The 19,819-nt window shown below is 37.6% G+C and overlaps 1 protein-coding gene across 5 annotated transcripts in view; it reads right to left on the bottom strand.

Moving 5' to 3' along the window:
* SGCG (sarcoglycan gamma) overlaps positions 1-19,819 on the bottom strand; it is a 263,284-nt gene that overhangs the window by 128,517 nt on the left and 114,948 nt on the right. For 3 of the 5 annotated variants that reach the window (XM_063429762.1, XM_063429779.1, XM_063429796.1), the window contains exon 2: positions 15,158-15,355. In XM_063429762.1, coding sequence (XP_063285832.1) covers positions 15,158-15,355 — 198 coding nt within the window. The remainder of the gene's footprint in view (positions 1-15,157; positions 15,356-19,819) is intronic. The other 2 variants (XM_063429771.1, XM_063429787.1) reach the window with 1 other exon arrangement.

The raw sequence follows: 19,819 nt of genomic DNA on the forward strand, positions 1-19,819 counted from the left end.
TTATTACCCAGGCTGCCATGCTCTCTCAAATGCGATATAGGCCCAGAAAATCACTTTGCCAAATTTCAATGTAATAAAGCCTAAATGGATAAGCCGTATATATAACTTTCCAAAACACCATAAAACCTATACATGGGAGATACCATGGCGCTCGTGAGACCTCACTGAGCAGAACTAGGAGTGTTTCAGGGCAGTAAACTATATACTAACAATAATATTATCAGTGAAAGTACAGATTTTATGTGAAAAATGCAAAAAAAACAAACAAACACTAAATTTGGCTAGGGTTTGTGCCCAAGTGGCTACTACAAAAGACTGGGCATACCCCATTTTGAATACCCTGGGATGTCTACTTTTTCAAATGGTATGCCATGATGGGGGTAATTTTCATTTCTTGGCTGCCATACGGTCTCAAAGGCAGCCTGGACACTGCAAACTAATCTGACAAATTTCAAGGTGAAAAAGCATAAATGGATAAGCCGTATATATGACCCTGAAACTTTCCAAAACCCCATAAAACCTATACATGGGGGGTACCATGGCGCTCGTGAGACCTCACTGAGCAGAACTAGGAGTGTTTCAGGGCAGTAAACTATATACTAACAATAATATTATCAGTGAAAGTACAGATTTCATGTGAAAAATGCCAAAAAAACAAACAAACACTAAATTTGGCTAGGGTTTGTGCCCAAGTGGCTACTACAAAAGACTGGGCATACCCCATTTTGAATACCCTGGGATGTCTACTTTTTCAAATGGTATGCCATGATGGGGGTAATTTTCATTTCTTGGCTGCCATACGGTCTCAAAGGCAGCCTGGACACTGCAAACTAATCTGACAAATTTCAAGGTGAAAAAGCATAAATGGATAAGCCGTATATATGACCCTGAAACTTTCCAAAACCCCATAAAACCTATACATGGGGGGTACCATGGCGCTCGTGAGACCTCACTGAGCAGAACTAGGAGTGTTTCAGGGCAGTAAACTATATACTAACAATAATATTATCAGTGAAAGTACAGATTTTATGTGAAAAATGCCAAAAAAACAAACAAACACTAAATTTGGCTAGGGTTTGTGCCCAAGTGGCTACTACAAAAGACTCGGCATACCCCATTTTGAATACCCTGGGATGTCTAGTTTTTCAAATGGTATGCCATGATGGGGGTAATTTTCATTTCTTGGCTGCCATACGGTCTCAAAGGCAGCCTGGACACTGCAAACTAATCTGACAAATTTCAAGGTGAAAAAGCATAAATGGATAAGCCGTATATATGACCCTGAAACTTTCCAAAACCCCATAAAACCTATACATGGGGGGTACCATGGCGCTCGTGAGACCTCACTGAGCAGAACTAGGAGTGTTTCAGGGCAGTAAACTATATACTAACAATAATATTATCAGTGAAAGTACAGATTTTATGTGAAAAATGCAAAAAAAACAAACAAACACTAAATTTGGTTAGGGTTTGTGCCCAAGTGGCTACTACAAAAGACTGGGCATACCCCATTTTGAATAACCTGGGATGTCTACTTTTTCAAATGGTATGCCATGATGGGGGTAATTTTCATTTCTTGGCTGCCATACGGTCTCAAAGGCAGCCTGGACACTGCAAACTAATCTGACAAATTTCAAGGTGAAAAAGCATAAATGGATAAGCCGTATATATGACCCTGAAACTTTCCAAAACCCCATAAAACCTATACATGGGGGGTACCATGGCGCTCGTGAGACCTCACTGAGCAGAACTAGGAGTGTTTCAGGGCAGTAAGCTATATACTAACAATAATATTATCAGTGAAAGTACAGATTTTATGTGAAAAATGCAAAAAAAACAAACAAACACTAAATTTGGCTAGGGTTTGTGCCCAAGTGGCTACTACAAAAGACTGGGCATACCCCATTTTGAATACCCTGGGATGTCTACTTTTTCAAATGGTATGCCATGATGGGGGTAATTTTCATTTCTTGGCTGCCATAAGGTCTCAAAGGCAGCCTGGACACTGCAAACTAATCTGACAAATTTCAAGGTGAAAAAGCATAAATGGATAAGCCGTATATATGACCCTGAAACTTTCCAAAACCCCATAAAACCTATACATGAGGGGTACCATGGCGCTCGTGAGACCTCACTGAGCAGAACTAGGAGTGTTTTAGGGCAGTAAACTATATACTAACAATAATATTATCAGTGAAAGTACAGATTTTATGTGAAAAATGCCAAAAAAACAAACAAACACTAAATTTGGCTAGGGTTTGTGCCCAAGTGGCTACTACAAAAGACTGGGCATACCCCATTTTGAATACCCTGGGATGTCTACTTTTTCAAATGGTATGCCATGATGGGGGTAATTTTCATTTCTTGGCTGCCATACGGTCTCAAAGGCAGCCTGGACACTGCAAACTAATCTGACAAATTTCAAGGTGAAAAAGCATAAATGGATAAGCCGTATATATGACCCTGAAACTTTCCAAAACCCCATAAAACCTATACATGGGGGGTACCATGGCGCTCGTGAGACATCACTGAGCAGAACTAGGAGTGTTTCAGGGCAGTAAACTATATACTAACAATAATATTATCAGTGAAAGTACAGATTTTATGTAAAAAAAAGAAAACACAAAAAAAAACGCTAACTTTGGCTAGGGTTTGTGCCCAAGTGGCTACTACAAAAGACTGGCCATACCCCATTTTGAATACCCTGGGATGTCTACTTTTTCAAATGGTATGCCATGATGGGGGTAATTTTCATTTCTGGGCTGCCATACGGTCTAAAAGGCAACCTAGGTCACTCAAACCAATCTGTCAAATTTCTATGCAGAAAATAAAATAATGGACAAGCCGTATATTTGACCCTGTAACTTTCCAAAACCCCATAAAACCTATACATGGGGGGTACTGTTTTACTCATGAGACATTTCTGAATACAAATATGTATGTTTTATTGCAGGAAAACCGAATAGTATTCTGACATTAACAGTTAAATTGCCATGCTGAAATTGAAAAATAACAAGATTTCATATTTTTTTCAAGTTTTTTAGATTTTATTCATATAAAATGGAGTTCCATACATGAATGTTTGATATTAAAGCCCTGTTTCCCCTGAACAAAATTATATATAATAAGTGTGGGTGCACTTAGTATGAAAGAGGTAAATTATTGTTGAACAGACATATAGTAAAATTCTGTGGTTTGTTTACATTTTTTTTGGATCACAACTTGTACATTTGGCTGCGGTCTTAAGGGGTTAAACATTCCTAGTGGGAGGTGATTTTAGGAGTATATAAGGGCTGTTGTCATTAGCTTGGCTAATAGAGCTTGGTTGCTTCTTCTAAGTGTTGCTTCTAAGTGTCTGTGGTTGGAGATATTCTGGAGAGTTTTACAGAAGCTTCAACTGCCTAAGAGTTGTGCTAAGAGTTTTCTTTTTTACTGTTACAGGTAAGATTCATCTGTAGGAAAAGGTTACTGATTGCACAAGGTTTGATTTCCTGTTGGTAATTATAAGGCATTTGATTGGATTAGGTAGCTACTTGCTATTGATTGCTGTGTAAATTAGCTATTGTTTGCTAATAAGCAGAGGCCTACCCAGGTGTTAAACATTCCTAGTGGGAGGTGATTTTAGGAGTATATAAGGGCTGTTGTCATTAGCTTGGCTAATAGAGCTTGGTTGCTTCTTCTAAGTGTTGCTTCTAAGTGTCTGTGGTTGGAGATATTCTGGAGAGTTTTACAGAAGCTTCACCTGCCTAAGAGTTGTGCTAAGAGTTTTCTTTTTTACTGTTACAGGTAAGATTCATCTGTAGGAAAAGGTTACTGATTGCACAAGGTGTGATTTCCTGTTGGTAATTATAAGGCATTTGATTGGATTAGGTAGCTACTTGCTATTGATTGCTGTGTAAATTAGCTATTGTTTGCTAATAATCAGAGGCCTACCCAGGTGTTAAACATTCCTAGTGGGAGGTGATTTTAGGAGTATATAAGGGCTGTTGTCATTGGCTTGGCTAATAGAGCTTGGTTGCTTCTTCTAAGTGTTGCTTCTAAGTGTCTGTGGTTGGAGATATTCTGGAGAGTTTTACAGAAGCTTCAACTGCCTAAGAGTTGTGCTAAGAGTTTTCTTTTTTACTGTTACAGGTAAGATTCATCTGTAGGAAAAGGTTACTGATTGCACAAGGTGTGATTTCCTGTTGGTAATTATAAGGCATTTGATTGGATGAGGTAGCTACTTGCTATTGATTGCTGTGTAAATTAGCTATTGTTTGCTAATAAGCAGAGGCCTAACCAGGTGTTAAACATTCCTAGTGGGAGGTGATTTTAGGAGTATATAAGGGCTGTTGTCATTAGCTTGGCTAATAGAGCTTGGTTGCTTCTTCTAAGTGTTGCTTCTAAGTGTCTGTGGTTGGAGATATTCTGGAGAGTTTTACAGAAGCTTCAACTGCCTAAGAGTTGTGCTAAGAGTTTTCTTTTTTACTGTTACAGGTAAGATTCATCTGTAGGAAAAGGTTACTGATTGCACAAGGTGTGATTTCCTGTTGGTAATTATAAGGCATTTGATTGGATTAGGTAGCTACTTGCTATTGATTGCTGTGTAAATTAGCTATTGTTTGCTAATAAGCAGAGGCCTACCCAGGTGTTAAACATTCCTAGTGGGAGGTGATTTTAGGAGTATATAAGGGCTGTTGTCATTAGCTTGGCTAATAGAGCTTGGTTGCTTCTTCTAAGTGTTGCTTCTAAGTGTCTGTGGTTGGAGATATTCTGGAGAGTTTTACAGAAGCTTCAACTGCCTAAGAGTTGTGCTAAGAGTTTTCTTTTTTACTGTTACAGGTAAGATTCATCTGTAGGAAAAGGTTACTGATTGCACAAGGTTTGATTTTCTGTTGGTAATTATAAGGCATTTGATTGGATTAGGTAGCTACTTGCTATTGATTGCTGTGTAAATTAGCTATTGTTTGCTAATAAGCAGAGGCCTACCCAGGTGTTAAACATTCCTAGTGGGAGGTGATTTTAGGAGTATATAAGGGCTGTTGTCATTAGCTTGGCTAATAGAGCTTGGTTGCTTCATCTAAGTGTTGCTTCTAAGTGTCTATGGTTGGAGATATTCTGGAGAGTTTTACAGAAGCTTCAACTGCCTAAGAGTTGTGCTAAGAGTTTTCTTTTTTACTGTTACAGGTAAGATTCATCTGTAGGAAAAGGTTACTGATTGCACAAGGTTTGATTTCCTGTTGGTAATTATAAGGCATTTGATTGGATTAGGTAGCTACTTGCTATTGATTGCTGTGTAAATTAGCTATTGTTTGCTAATAATCAGAGGCCTACCCAGGTGTTAAACATTCCTAGTGGGAGGTGATTTTAGGAGTATATAAGGGCTGTTGTCATTGGCTTGGCTACTAGAGCTTGGTTGCTTCATCTAAGTGTTGCTTCTAAGTGTCTGTGGTTGGAGATATTCTGGAGATAAACTGGAGGTAATCTGAGGTATTCAGGAGGATAAATAAAAAGTTAAGATTCGTTTGATTTAAATAATTGATCTCATTGGAATGGCAGACTTAGTTCAGTGTAATAGTTGCTATACATTTGTTTCGCGTTCCACTTTTTGGAGGTTTAGTTGTTGTCTAATCTGTAGACAGTTCTCTATCTTGCGGCAGGAGATTGTATTTTTGAAGTCTGAGATTTGTAAACTATCTGGTAAACAAACTCAGGCTGGAACTGCTGCAAAGCCACTGCCACAGAGACTGGCAGATGGATTACTGTAGGATCTGGTAGACTTAGAGTTGTGGATAAAAGGCATATTGCACAGTCTGTTGTTCTACATAATTCATTTGGTGTCAAGGAGACCATTTGGTGTCAAGGAGATTCATTTGGTGTCAGGACACCAGTGCAATGGTGTCATGGAGACAGGCACTGAGGCTAGTGGTGTTGTGCAGAGAGGCACTGAGGCTAGTGGTGTTGTGCAGAGAGGCACTGAGGCTAGTGGTGTTGTGCAGAGAGGCACTGAGGCTAGTGGTGTTGTGCAGAGAGGCACTGAGGCTAGTGGTGTTGTGCAGAGAGGCACTGAGGCTAGTGGTGTTGTGCAGAGAGGCACTGAGGCTAGTTGTTTTGTACAGAGGCACTGAGGCTAGTGGTGTTGTGCAGAGAGGCACTGAGGCTAGTGGTGTTGTGGAGAGAGGCACTGAGGCTAGAGGTGTTGTGGAGAGAGGCACTGAGGCTAGAGGTGTTGTGGAGAGAGGCACTGAGGCTAGAGGTGTTGTGGAGAGAGGCACTGAGGCTAGTGGTGTTGTGCAGAGAGGCTTGAAGACTATGATGAGGCCTAATAGAAAGCAGTTGTTGTTGGGGGATTCCATCATAAGAGGTGTGGAGATTGACAATGGTGGTCTTGTGAGGTGTCTTCCCGGAGCTACTGCTCACAGAGACAGGAGACGTATCTGTAATATTGTTAAGCAAGCAAAGCAGGAAGGTGAATTGGATGTACTTGTCCATTTAGGGACAAATGACTTGGCTTGCAATGAGGTTTCAGAGGTTAAGGAAGTTTTTAGTGTTTTTGCCAATGATATACGGCAGGTTGCTTCCACACTGTCATTCTCTGAAGTTCTGCCTGTGCATAACACTCAGAATGACAGGCGGATGCGTATTAGGGACTTTAACTTGTGGCTTGGTGAATGGTGTCAGGAGCAAGGATTTGGCTTTATTGCTCATGGTAGCTCTGTTTGGAATGGAAATAAACTGTACAAAAAAGATGGTTTGCATCTTTCTCAAAAGGGAACAAATGTTCTCAGTGAGCAGTTCAGAGGTTTTGCTAAGATGTATTTAAACTAGGAGGGGGGGGCAAAAGGGTGATAAAACATCAATCCAATTGTCCCCCAAAACAAGGACAGAAGGTGCCTGTAGCAAGTGTGTTAAAAAATGATAAGCTTAGAGTCATGTCTACAAATGCTCGCAGTTTAGGGAATAAGATCCATGAACTTGTGGCAATAATGGCAACTGATAGTGTAGATTTAGTCGCTGTTACTGAGACATGGTATAATGAAAAAAATGACTGGGACATAGTAATACCAGGGTACTCTTTATATAGAAAAGACAGGGAAGGCAAGAAAGGGGGAGGGGTGGCCCTGTATGTGAAGGATAGCATAAAATCTAGCCTAATAAAGGTTAGTGAGACGAACATAGAGTCCATTTGGGTTACGTTAGAATTTGGTAATCACACAGTAGTTCGTGTAGGTGTGATTTATAGGCCCCCAGGACAAATTGAAGAGTTAGATAATCTACTAGTTGAAGAAATAGCTAAAATGACAATGAAGGGGGAAGTTATCACCATGGGTGACTTTAATCTTCCTGATGTGAATTGGAAAACAAAAATAGCTACTTGTGCCAGAAGCACACATATTCTAAACTCCCTACTGGGATTGTCTCTAAAACAAGTCGTTGAGGAGCCAACTCGTAAAGAGGTCATACTAGATTTAGTGTTAACAAATGGAGATTTGGTATCAGATATTACTGTAGGTGAAAGTTTAGGATCCAGTGATCATTAGTCAGTGTGGTTTAATATAAGAACAGTGACTGAGTCACACCACACAAAAACAAAAGTTTTAGACTTTAGAAAAACAGACTTTTCTAAAATTAGAATATGTGTAAAGGAGTCATTATCAGACTGGAGCAACTTAAATGGAGTCCAAAATAAATGGGATTATTTAAAAGCTGCACTACTGAAGGCAACAGAAAATTGCATTAGGCTTGTCAGTAAAAGCAAAAAATTCAAGAAACCACTGTGGTACTCCGCAGATGTGGACAAAATAGTAAAATACAAAAAGTTAGCATTTAGTAATTATAAAAAAAACCAGAGTGATGAAGACAGAATGACCTATAAGATTAGGCAGAAAGAGGCTAAGCAAGTTATAAGAGCTTCCAAATCACACACAGAAGAGAAAATAGCACAGTCAGTAAAAAAGGGGGACAAAACTTTTTTTAGATACATAAATGAGAAAAGAAAAGTAAAACAAGGATTAGTTAGATTAAAAACAAAAGAAGGAAGGTATGTAGATGAGGATAAAGGTCTAGCTGACTGCCTCAATGAATATTTTTGTTCGGTATTTACAGCTGAAAATGAAGGAAAGGGACCTCTGTTAAAAAATGGATAAATGAGTCATTTATTACATGTGAGTTTACAGAGGAAGAGGTTCTATTTCAACTGTCAAAAGTAAAGACAAATAAGTCAATGGGACCTGATGGAATACACCCAAAGCTATTAAAAGAGCTTAGTGGTGTACTAGCAAAACCATTAACAGATTTATTTAACCAATCATTGTTAACAGGAGTAGTCCCAGAAGATTGGAAGTTAGCGAATGTTGTGCCCATTCACAAGAAAGGTAATAGGGAGGAGTCGGGCAACTATAGGCCAGTAAGCCTTACTTCAGTAGTGGGGAAAGTGATGGAAACCATGTTAAAGGATAGGATTGTTGAACATCTAAAAACACATGGATTTCAAGATCAGAGACAACATGGGTTTACTTCAGGGAGATCATGCCAAACTAATCTTATTGATTTTTTTGATTGGGTAACTAAAATTATAGATAAGGGTGGTGCAGTAGACATTGCTTACCTAGATTTCAGTAAGGCTTTTGACACTGTTGCACATAGAAGGCTTATCAATAAACTGTAATCTTTGAGTTTGGATTCCAATATTGTTGAATGGGTAAGGCAGTGGCTGAGTGACAGGCAACAGAGGGTTGTAGTCAATGGAGTATATTCGAAGCTTGGGCTTGTCACCAGTGGGGTACCTCAGGGATCTGTACTTGGACCCATTCTCTTTAATATTTTTATTAGTGATATTGCAGAAGGTCTTGATGGTAAGGTGTGTCTTTTTGCGGATGATACTAAGATATGTAACAGGGTTGATGTTCCAGGAGGGATAAGCCAAATGGCAAATGATTTAGGTAAACTAGAAAAATGGTCAGACTTGTGGCAACTGACATTTAATGTGGATAAGTGCAAGATAATGCATCTTGGACGTAAAAACCCAAGGGCAGAGTACAGAATATTTGATAGAGTCCTAACCTCAACATCTGAGGAAAGGGATTTAGGGGTGATTATTTCTGAGGACTTAAAGGTAGGCAGACAATGTAATAGAGCAGCAGGAAATGCTATCAGAATGCTTGGTTGTATAGGGAGAGGTATTAGCAGTAGAAAGAGGGAAGTGCTCATGCCATTGTACAGAACACTGGTGAGACCTCACTTGGAGTACTGTACACAGTACTGGAGACCATATCTTCAGAAGGATATTGATACCTTAGAGAGAGTTCAAAGAAGGGCTACTAAACTTGTTCTTGGATTACAGAATAAAACTTACCAGGAAAGGTTAAAGGATCTTAACATGTATAGCTTGGTGGAAAGACGAGACAGGGGGGATATGATAGAAACATTTAAATACATAAAGGGAATCAACACAGTAAAGGAGGAGACTATATTTAAAAGAAGAAAAACTACCACAACCAGAGGACATAGTCTAAAATTAGAAGGACAAAGGTTTAAAAATAATATCAGGAAGTATTACTTTACTGAGAGGGTAGTGGATGCATGGAATAGCCTTCCAGCTGAAGTGGTAGAGGTTAACACAGTAAAGGAGTTTAAGCATGCGTGGGATAGGCATAAGGCTATCCTAACTATAAGATAATGCCAGGGACTAATGAAAGTATTTAGAAAACTGGGCAGACTAGATGGGCCGAATGGTTCTTATCTGCCGTCACATTCTATGTTTCTATGTTTCTATGTTTCAGACAGTCCCCCCTTGTCAAATTAAGACCCCATGGGCCATGTGACCGCTTTGAAAGAGCGGTCACATGGCCGAAATAGGCGTCTATAGTGCTGCCTGCAGGGGGACCTGAACTGACAGGCAGAAAAAATTAAATAAAAATGTTAATACATTTTATGAGATATATATATATATATATATAAGATATATACATATATTATATCTATATATAATATGTATATATATGTTATATATAATGTCATACTAAGTGTATTTTTATTAATATATACATATATTAATATAAAAATACACTTAGAGCAAAATTACACACGTATATATATTATCATAAAAAATAAATAAAAAATGTTATTTTATTGATTGCAATTTGGGGGACCTGCCAAAAGTCCAGAGAATTTAATTTGCTAGCACTATATTTAACCCTGTAACTTTCCAAGACACCATAAAACCTGTACATGGGGGGTACTGTTTTACTCGGGAGTCCTCGCTGAACACAAATATTAGTGTTTCAAAACAGTGAAACATATCACAGCGATGATATTGTCAGTGAAAGTGAAGTTTTTTGCATCTTTCACACACAAACGGCACTTTCAATAATGATATCATTGTTGTGATACGTTTTACTTTTTTGAAACACTGATATTTGTATTCAGCGTCTCCCGAGTATAACAGTACCCCCATGTACAGGTTTTATAGTGTTTTTGAAAGTTACAGGGTTAAATATAAAGCAAGATTTTTTATTTTTTCACATTAAAATTTGCCACATTGGTTATGTTGTCTTTGAGAGTATATGGTAGCCCAGGAATGAGAAATACCCTGCATCATGGCATACCATTTGCAAAAGAAGACAGCCCAAGATATTGCAAATGGTGTATGTTCAGTCTTTTTTAGTAAATACAAATACAAAAAGAGAAGTCCTGCGCTTAGTCCCATTACTGCTGGGCCAGCAGCAACGACTACAATACACATCAGCCCCAATATATAGTAAAAACCAAAGAAAAGAAAATGTTACCTGCGCTTTCTCCTTAATCCCTATGTATATTTAGACAAATGGAGGTCATTTAGTTGCTCCAATGGCCATTGGAGGGAATGCCCGAATGCCAACGTCAAGGCAGACCCCCCTAAGCGGGTCCTAACACTGACCCTTCAGCCTGCTTCCTTGAGCTTCTGGCAAAGATATCTCTAATGAGACAGAAAGGGGTATTTTTTACACAGCCTTTTGTATCACACAGCCTGGTTACAATGCTGCTGCCCATCCCATGTGTTCCCTATTAAGGGTTAATAAGTATAGGGGTGTATATAAAAAAATACCCCTTTCTGTCTCATTAGAGATATCTTTGCCAGAAGCTCAAGGAAGCAGGCTGAAGGGTCAGTGTTAGGACCCGCTTAGGGGGGTCTGCCTTGACGTTGGCAGGCGGTCATTCCCTCCAATGGCCATTGGAGCAACTAAATGACCTCCATTTGTCTAAATATACATAGGGATTAAGGAGAAAGCGCAGGTAACATTTTCTTTTCTTCAGTCTTTTTTAGTAGCCACTTAGTCACTAACAATGGCCAAAGTTAGCGTTCATAATTGTTTTTTGCATTTTAACAAACAAATATAAATCCTAACTTTGGCCAGTGTTTGTGACCAAGTGGCTACTAAAAAAGATTTGACATAGCCCATATTGAATACCCTGGGTTGTCTACTTTTAAAAAATATGTGCATGTGAAGGTTGATTCAGAGATGTATGACAGATAACAGTGTTACAATGTCACTATTGATACATTTTAAAAATATATATTTTGAAACAGCAATGTCCTACTTGTACTTATAGCCCTATAACTTGCATAAAAAAAAGCTAAGAACATATTAATATTTGGTATTTTTAAACTCATGACAAAATTTTGAAACTATTTAGCATGTTTTTTTTTTGGCGGTTGTAGATGCATAACAGATTTTGCGGGTCAAAGTTAGAAAAAGTGTGCTTTTTTTAAAAATTTTCATCATATTTTATCATTTGTTTTATAGTAAATTATATGATATGATGAAAATAATGGTATCTTTAGAAAGACAATTTAATGGCGAGAAAAAAGGTATATAATATTTGTGGGTACAGTAAATGAGTAAGAGAAAAACTACAGCGAAACACAAACACCACAGAAATATAAAATCAGCCCTGGTCCTTAACGGTAAGAGAATTGAAAACCCTCACTGTGTTAACCTCAACCACTTCAGCAGGAAGGCTATTCCATGCGTCCACTACCCTCTCTGTAAAGTAATACTTCCTGAAATAACTTCTAAACCTTTGTCCCTCTAATTTCAGACTATGGTTCTCTAAGGTGACCATCATGAGTGGGTGTTGGACAGATTAGCTCTACCCTTACCCCATTGCTTATGTGGTATGGCTAGTGATGTAAAACAATATGCACTGCTTACAGTCCCTATGAAATAATTTTTAAGCTTCTACAAAGTCACCGGTTACTTACACTTTTCAGCACTAGGCATGTGACATGAACAAAGCCCCTCATTCTAGTGTATTACAAGTTTAGAAGAAAATATATAAATATATTTAGCTGGAGGCAACAAGATTACATGTTAGAAGGTGTAGAATAACAAAATGTACCTGAATCTTAGGAGAGGCGTGCAGGTTCTGCAACAGAAGAGGAACACTAGACTAAAATGACTTGAACCGCGTCAGTCATGATCTTCATTCTCCTCCTTGGTGTCCTAACTGTACATTCACTTTGGAATAAAGAACTTTTTCCTGGCCTATGGATCGAGGTGTTTTCTCCTTTATAATGGAGGTGACCTGGGAATTCACTTTAGTCTTGTATTACTAGTACACACTGGTTACTTAACAATTGCCTTAATTTATGTCTTAGCGCACCAATTTATAAACAAATTATCCAATCATTTTTATTTATATTATCAGTATTATCTATACATCCAACTATGGTATAAAACCTTTGTTTTTTTAATACCAAAGTACTCATCCTCAGGTACAGTTGCAATCAGTGGAGGGTCCTACTTCAGAAGAAATAAACAGATCACCCAAATATTTCATGACACCAGTCAGAAGTGCATTGAATACAACAATATGTTTCTCACCTTCTCCCCTTTCGGGGAGTAACAGTAGCTTGACTGTTCAGAATGTTAGTAAAATCTTGTCTGCCTCTTCCTTAGCAATTTTCACGTATTCCCGCACAGAACAGAGTGACCAACATACCGTATGTGCGAGGGCAGGAACATAGCATACGGCTGTTTCTCCGTCAAGTCTCTTTTTTTCTTCTAACTTTTGTAAGGACTCTGAAATCTAGAATATCCCATCAAATACATGATATTTGGATATTATGCATCTCTATGCTAAGGAGATTAATCAATATTAATTGATAACTTTGCTGTTACAGTTACTATGGAATCGCTTCTTGCTCTATATAAATTCTAGATATATACATTTTCCGTAGTGCAAACATCACTATTCATGTATAGTGGACCACAGAGAAGGATGTTGGACTTGTTATTTTTATAATAGCTGCCAAAGAAACCATTTAGCTATGCAGTGGCAGCAGTACTAGCTCAAGATCCGTAAGGAGTTGTTGGAGGTTGGTTGCTTTGGTAGTCATTGGTGTCATACAGGGTTATTTAAGGTCAGGGTTTCTGAACTAAAAGCACAGCTGACATATAGAATTTTTCCAGTTTGGCTACTTTGACTTTGAATTTGCAATTCCCTTTGAATTCTTACTTTATTGAATAACCCTGATAGTGTACATGCATGCGAATGGGAGCACTCATTCATTCTCCTTCTTATGCAGTTCTGCTTGCCAAAGCCATTATTAATAACTAATTGTCAGCTCTTCCTTTTTTGATTATTGCCACGCAGCTGAACCTATTACCAGCGATATCAAAACTAACAACAAACTCAGGTGAAACTCGCAAACCCTCCCAAATAATACAGAATTCTGGCGTGTACAACAAAACGATGATGACGTAACGGCACAACATGCACTGGTAGTATATTTATCAAGATAAATGAAAACACCTTGGAAGAATGTAGTGTCCACCACTAAACAACAAAGTGTTAGAAGTGCAATAAAGATACAACGTTATCATTAATTGTCACACTACTCTATTCTCATAAAACTTCAAACTGAACAATTAGCAGATACACCCAAGCAGAGACTCACATTGAAGTAAAAGACACCATGGAACATTAGCAGACTGATCTCCATAATAATTAACATCAATTGAAAAATGATTAATTGCAACATTACTTCTCTAGAACTTATTATAATGGCTCAAACTAAAATCTTTAACTCACTAATTAATGAAGTAATCAGGCAGGGAGAAATAGAAATAAAAGCACTAAACTATAAAAGATTTTGAAATTACAAAATGAAAGTAATCTATTTTCTGCCTACAATTAAATACCTTCTGCAGTGATTTTAAGGAAGGTACACATTTATAGTGATTATATAAACTTTTTGAGAATATCCAAAACTAAGTTAAACTGCTGCAGTTATTTGTAACAAGAGAGCAATGTAAACATTTGTCATTGGCAGTAATATGAATTATCTCCATTACATTGCATCCTTACCTAGCAATACTTCTAACAGTTTAAGAATAGATAGTCCACGAGGACAAATACCGGTAGCCACTCATAACAGAAATACAATTAAAACTGGGTTCTTGTAAATAATGTTAATATTGTATAGTGAATACAGTTATCTAGCTAAAACCAAGGTGCTTTTCAAAGGACATTGCTGATGAAGTCTGCAAATGTGCCCTGGTTTGTAGATGTTGCAGTCTGCAAATGTGCCCTGGTTTATACCCAGAAATCAGAGGAACTATCATTGTGTAACTTGGAGTTGCAGATAACCATACTTGTTCCTGCTGCAACTCCAAACAATCTGTCTGCTACATGTGCTCAGCATCTTTTACTCTTTGTATTTGCATTCCTGCACACATGGCATCATGGGATGAATATTAATTAGCATAATATGCCAGGCTTTGCCTTCCATTTGATATTTCGAAAGGCTGAGCCTGTAGTTGTTGTAAGGGCTATCCGGCCTATCAATACACAGGCCACACCTTCCTCTGGGCCAATACTTCCTGGTTCAGCCCATCCGCCGCTCACTTTATCAAGCGATTCAATTTTGGTGCGCCCTCTTTTAACAGGCCTACCCGAACGTTGCTTTCGGCACACCACAACCGACTTATGCCACTACTACTATAACACGGCTTTTTGTCCATGACCACAAATAAATATAGAAAGGACGGAAGAATAGCTTTAGCTATCTATAAGAACATGCCCTTACCTCTGAAGTGACAGTCCATTTTTTAGTTAAGAAAATAAAATCATGGCAAAACAGCAATTTATAAGGTATACAAAACAGTTTCAATTAAAAAGAGAGATCACTTACCGGTGAAAACCACATTACTTTAAGAATCCAAATAGTCAGAGCAAAATTTACTACTAGGATGATAAGGAGGAGCAATACGAATAGATATAGGCATCGCTTTCTCCAGCCGTAAATTCCAATGTTATAGACATATTCGTTCTCTGGCCTCTCTAGGCTGGCTCCTTGCGTTGTAGTTGTGTATTGTTCCCGGACCATCTGCTATGGGAGAAATACAAAAAAAAAAAAAACAATTAATCTAGAAACAATTTTAGTTGTTTATTTAACAAAAACTAAACATTTGGAAACACATTCTACAAAACCTGGGTTGCTCCCACTTTAGTTTATGTGTGTGTGCCATTGCTTAATCTGATGATTGACACTGTATACCGAGTTTTAATTTTTGTTGCCCACATCAGGTTTATAGAATTTATAGCAAAAATTCAGTGAATGTCTATGTGTGTGCGCGTGTGCGTGAGCAGAACACCCCTTGAAACATTACAGCAAACTTTGTCAGAGACTAGCGATAAAACTATTGCATTAGAAGTGTCTGCTTTTTATAAAAGCTTTTGTGCAGAAATGTTCCGTTCCATAACAGCTCTTAATCTCACAGTCCCAGCACACCAAATCCTAGGTATATAAGGTATTCCCAAAATTGTGACAACTAAATGCTGTGCTAGTTGTGTAGGAATTATTATAAGCATCACTGTGAAAAAATATCATTTAGCTTTTTTCAGTTTTACTCATTTTTTTTTCAATAGCTAAGTATTTCCTTATCCTGTGCTAAGCTATTTTTGAGCTTTTCTTTACCGCTTACCTTTAAGCAATACTTTAGTTTGTTACATCCGTAAATTATATGTTGTTTTTCTCAGTAGAATCAACAGAATCAAAATGTATGATTATTATATGTATAAATTCTGACAGGCTAAAAGGCTACAACAACAAAAAAATGTAACAATTTTACTTAATAACAGACAATAATAAAACAAATAAAAAAAAATTGGCTTTTTTATTTTCTCTACAGTTTTTTGTCTCTTCTCTTTAGTGAAAATCATTGCAATGATATTAGGCAACTTTTCTAAAATAAGTAGAAACAGAGAATAAGGTTCCGTGTTTTTCTACAGAAATATGCAAATAAAGTTTAAATCAATAGAAAAAAATAGTTAGCTTCTTTTGTCATTTCACAAAAAAATACAAATCTAAAAAGGGGCTTTTCAACTGTTTTTTCATGTACTATTATTGCGGGTTTCCATATCTTCCTGATATTTTACCACTGTTTATTATTATGAGTTCCAAAGAGACCTGCTATGGACATGTCTGTTTCTTCACCACCTGTCGACAGTGAGTCTATTTCTGAAGCACATTTTCAAACTATTTTAGATGACACTGTAAATAAATCTAATGCTATTTTGAATCCAATGAATTATATGCAAGAGACTTTTGTTCATAAGCCTAGGACTTCTTTTGATCGATTTTGGACAGCAGAAGAGTCTGAGCGCAATCTAGTCAAGTGTATGAGGATGTCTGGGAAGGCCACCCAGAAAATGAAGCATTGGTTCGATAATGTTACTAACTCCCCTAAGCATGCTAAAAGCCACTCTACTGGGAAAGACCACAAAAATAAAGATGATGTGTGCTTATTCTGCAATACTGAAGAGTTTATTGCCCTTTCAAATCCCTCTTCCTGAGAATGAGAAATTGGCTTGGAAGGTCATATTACAAAGTAAACCTGATTCTTTCCTTACCTCTTCAAGTAACTCTTCATCCCTAAGTTCACATTCTGGAGACTCTAAATCTGTTTCGTAAGAAATGAACTCAGTATTTGAAGAGTCAGTTAATTTATATAATACTTATATTACAGAATCTGTAATTTTGGACTCAAAGGGAAAACCCCTTTTTTATCTTGACCAAATCAAACACCCAGTGTCTTTTTAATGGGTCCCTGCCTCTCATAAGCAAATATATGGAGCTGTGGATGAGACCAGCTCAAGCTGCTAAATTTAAGCTGTGGCTAGATTGCCCAAGAATCCTAATTGCAAGAAAGGTGTAACAGACCCCAGAATTGTATCATACTATAATTACATTTATAGCAAGCTTTTGGGTGTTGTAAGTCTTCTAGCTAAAATAATGGAACTGATTGAAGAGGCAGAACAATTCTTTTGGTTTACACCAATACTTTAGGTGACTGGGTTCAACGAGCCATATGCTTTTTGGATAATGTTAATTGTGCCATGTCAAGTAAACGTAGACATTCAGTTCCTTTGAAAATTGACCCACAGCTTAAATAGCTGTGGACGGTTTGCTATTTGGGGAATCTTTCAAGAATCTTTCAATAAAGATTTAAACAATGATGTGAATATATTCACTTCAATGGACGAAGCTCAGTCCTCTCTTAAAAAAAGTTTTTAACAAAAGATTTTGGTAGGGCTAGGAGAGGTAACAGTGACTTTTTCAGTAACTTAGCTAATATCTGGCAGGGTCCAAAAGTTTGGTCTACTTTCTGACCATAGAAACTTTGAAGTCAAAGAGGAGCCTCTTGACCACAAACTTGCTTAAGTACAACTCTAAATAACCCTTCTTCCCAGGGAGGGTCAGAAGACTATATCTGGGCACTTATCACAAATGATGAATGGGTTCAAGACACTGCCAGGGACTACTAGATACAGTCTCCGATTTCATGTCTGATTCAATTCTCCTCCCAAAACACACTTCTAGTTTATCGGAAAGTTTTAGATTTAATTTCCAATGATGCTATAATTCAAGTTCCTCTATAAACCACAGGATTTATAAACAATTTGTTTCTTGTTAGTATGGCTTCAGGCCACAGCCCTGTTATCAACAAATGCAATCTAAATAATTACGTGAGGTATCATCAAGAGGGAAGGAATTAATTTCCTTCACAATTTGTTAATCTATAGAGATTGGATGATAAAGATCAATTTGAAAGACGCCAATCTTTTAGTTCTATCATCTACAATGGTGGTGTGGCAGCAGAGGAGTCACAACGATTTTTACCTAGACGACAGTCTTATAATGTCTCAGAATATACAATCCACTCATACTTACATACAAAGCACCATTTTACTTCTCACAAATCTAGGGCTCTAATAAGAATCTACCCTAGTTCTAACTCGAGTGGTCTAGTTTTCAGGATTTCTAATAAATTCTTTAATTGCAACTTTGAGTCTTTCTTTAAAAAACTCAAGATCATTCAGAAAGCGATCAATTTGGTCCTCAACAATTCATTATTGAGCACTCCAGAGACTAAAAGCGCAACATCTCTGCAATGGTAAGTTATTGCAACAAAATTTCTATCCCTCAAGAAAAAAAGTGTGGAACCTTTGTGGTGGCTATACCACATGCACAGATGGTATAGAAAAGCAACAGTTCCCTCCCTAACCTGGTGATAGAGTCTAATGCCAGTTGTTTGGGTTGGGGAGCTAAGTGTGACTCCATTACCACCAAACAGGGAAATAGCCCATAGATTAACTTTGTTTAAACATCAATTGCCCAGAATTGTTGGCAGGTTTTTTGCTCTTTGAAGTTTTGCAAAGGAGAGAACTCATTGATGTTTGCTTCTCAAGATGGAAAATGTTTTAGCAGCAATATGTGAACTGCCTAAATGGGACAAAGTCCAAAATTCAAGCAGATATTTTTTGGCACTTCTATCTATATTGGCACATTCTTTTGAGAATGGACTATCTTCCAGGTCTTTCCATAGCAGACAGGAATTCTTGCTTTTTGACAGATAACATCAATTGGAACTCTATTGTTTTTGGACAATTAACATCCCTGTGGGGACCAGTTTTCCTTGATCTTTTTGTGTTTCATCTCTACCGCCATCTCTATCCCTGCGTAACATTAGGCTAAGATGCTTACCTTATCATTTGCCATGATTTCTCGATTTCCTCTCCACAGCTTGTTTCAGAAGGTGACAATAATACTCATGGTCCCAATGTGGAAGATGCACCCTTGGTTTCCTAAATTACTGAGCATGCTTATTGATTTTCTGAGAATTCTGCTAGCTTGTCTTGATATTCTTCACATTCCCTCTCGGAGTTTCCAACCACTAATCCTGTTTAATCAATTGAACTTGTTAGCATACCTCATATAATGTCACTTGGATTTGATACAGAATTTTCAGAATCAACTAGAAGCATACTTTTTCTCCAAGTACCAGAGGTAATTATGAATGAACCGAAAGACTTTGGCTACTTGGGTGCATGGAACAGGAAGTGGATCAATGTTGCCAATATCATGAATTTGCTATTGTTCCAGTTTGATTCGGGTAAGTTTTATTGTTCCATTAATGTGCACAGATTGGCTATATCTTCGAACCATGCTCACATCAATGGATTTCCTGTAAGTAAACTTCCTTTGGTTTTCAAGTTGATTAGATGAATACATTTTAAACCACCCCCATGTCCTAAATATTACCACACCTGGGTTCTCCGTTTATTGGAATCCTGGGGAGATAATGATTCTCTGTGTTTAAAATGATTATTCTTTCAACTTAGTGCTTTATTACGTCTGATCCCTTTTTAAACGTGTTTTAGATGTTAAAGCTTTAGATTTATCACATAGTCAATGTTTCTCCAATGGTGTTTGTTTTAAAATTCATTAGACGTAGTAAGTCTGGTCTTCGATCTGTATTCTATCATTCCTTTCCAGATCATTCTGTGTGCA

This window comes from Pelobates fuscus, chromosome 1, assembly GCF_036172605.1.
Source record: "Pelobates fuscus isolate aPelFus1 chromosome 1, aPelFus1.pri, whole genome shotgun sequence".
Lineage (NCBI taxonomy): Eukaryota > Metazoa > Chordata > Amphibia > Anura > Pelobatidae > Pelobates > Pelobates fuscus.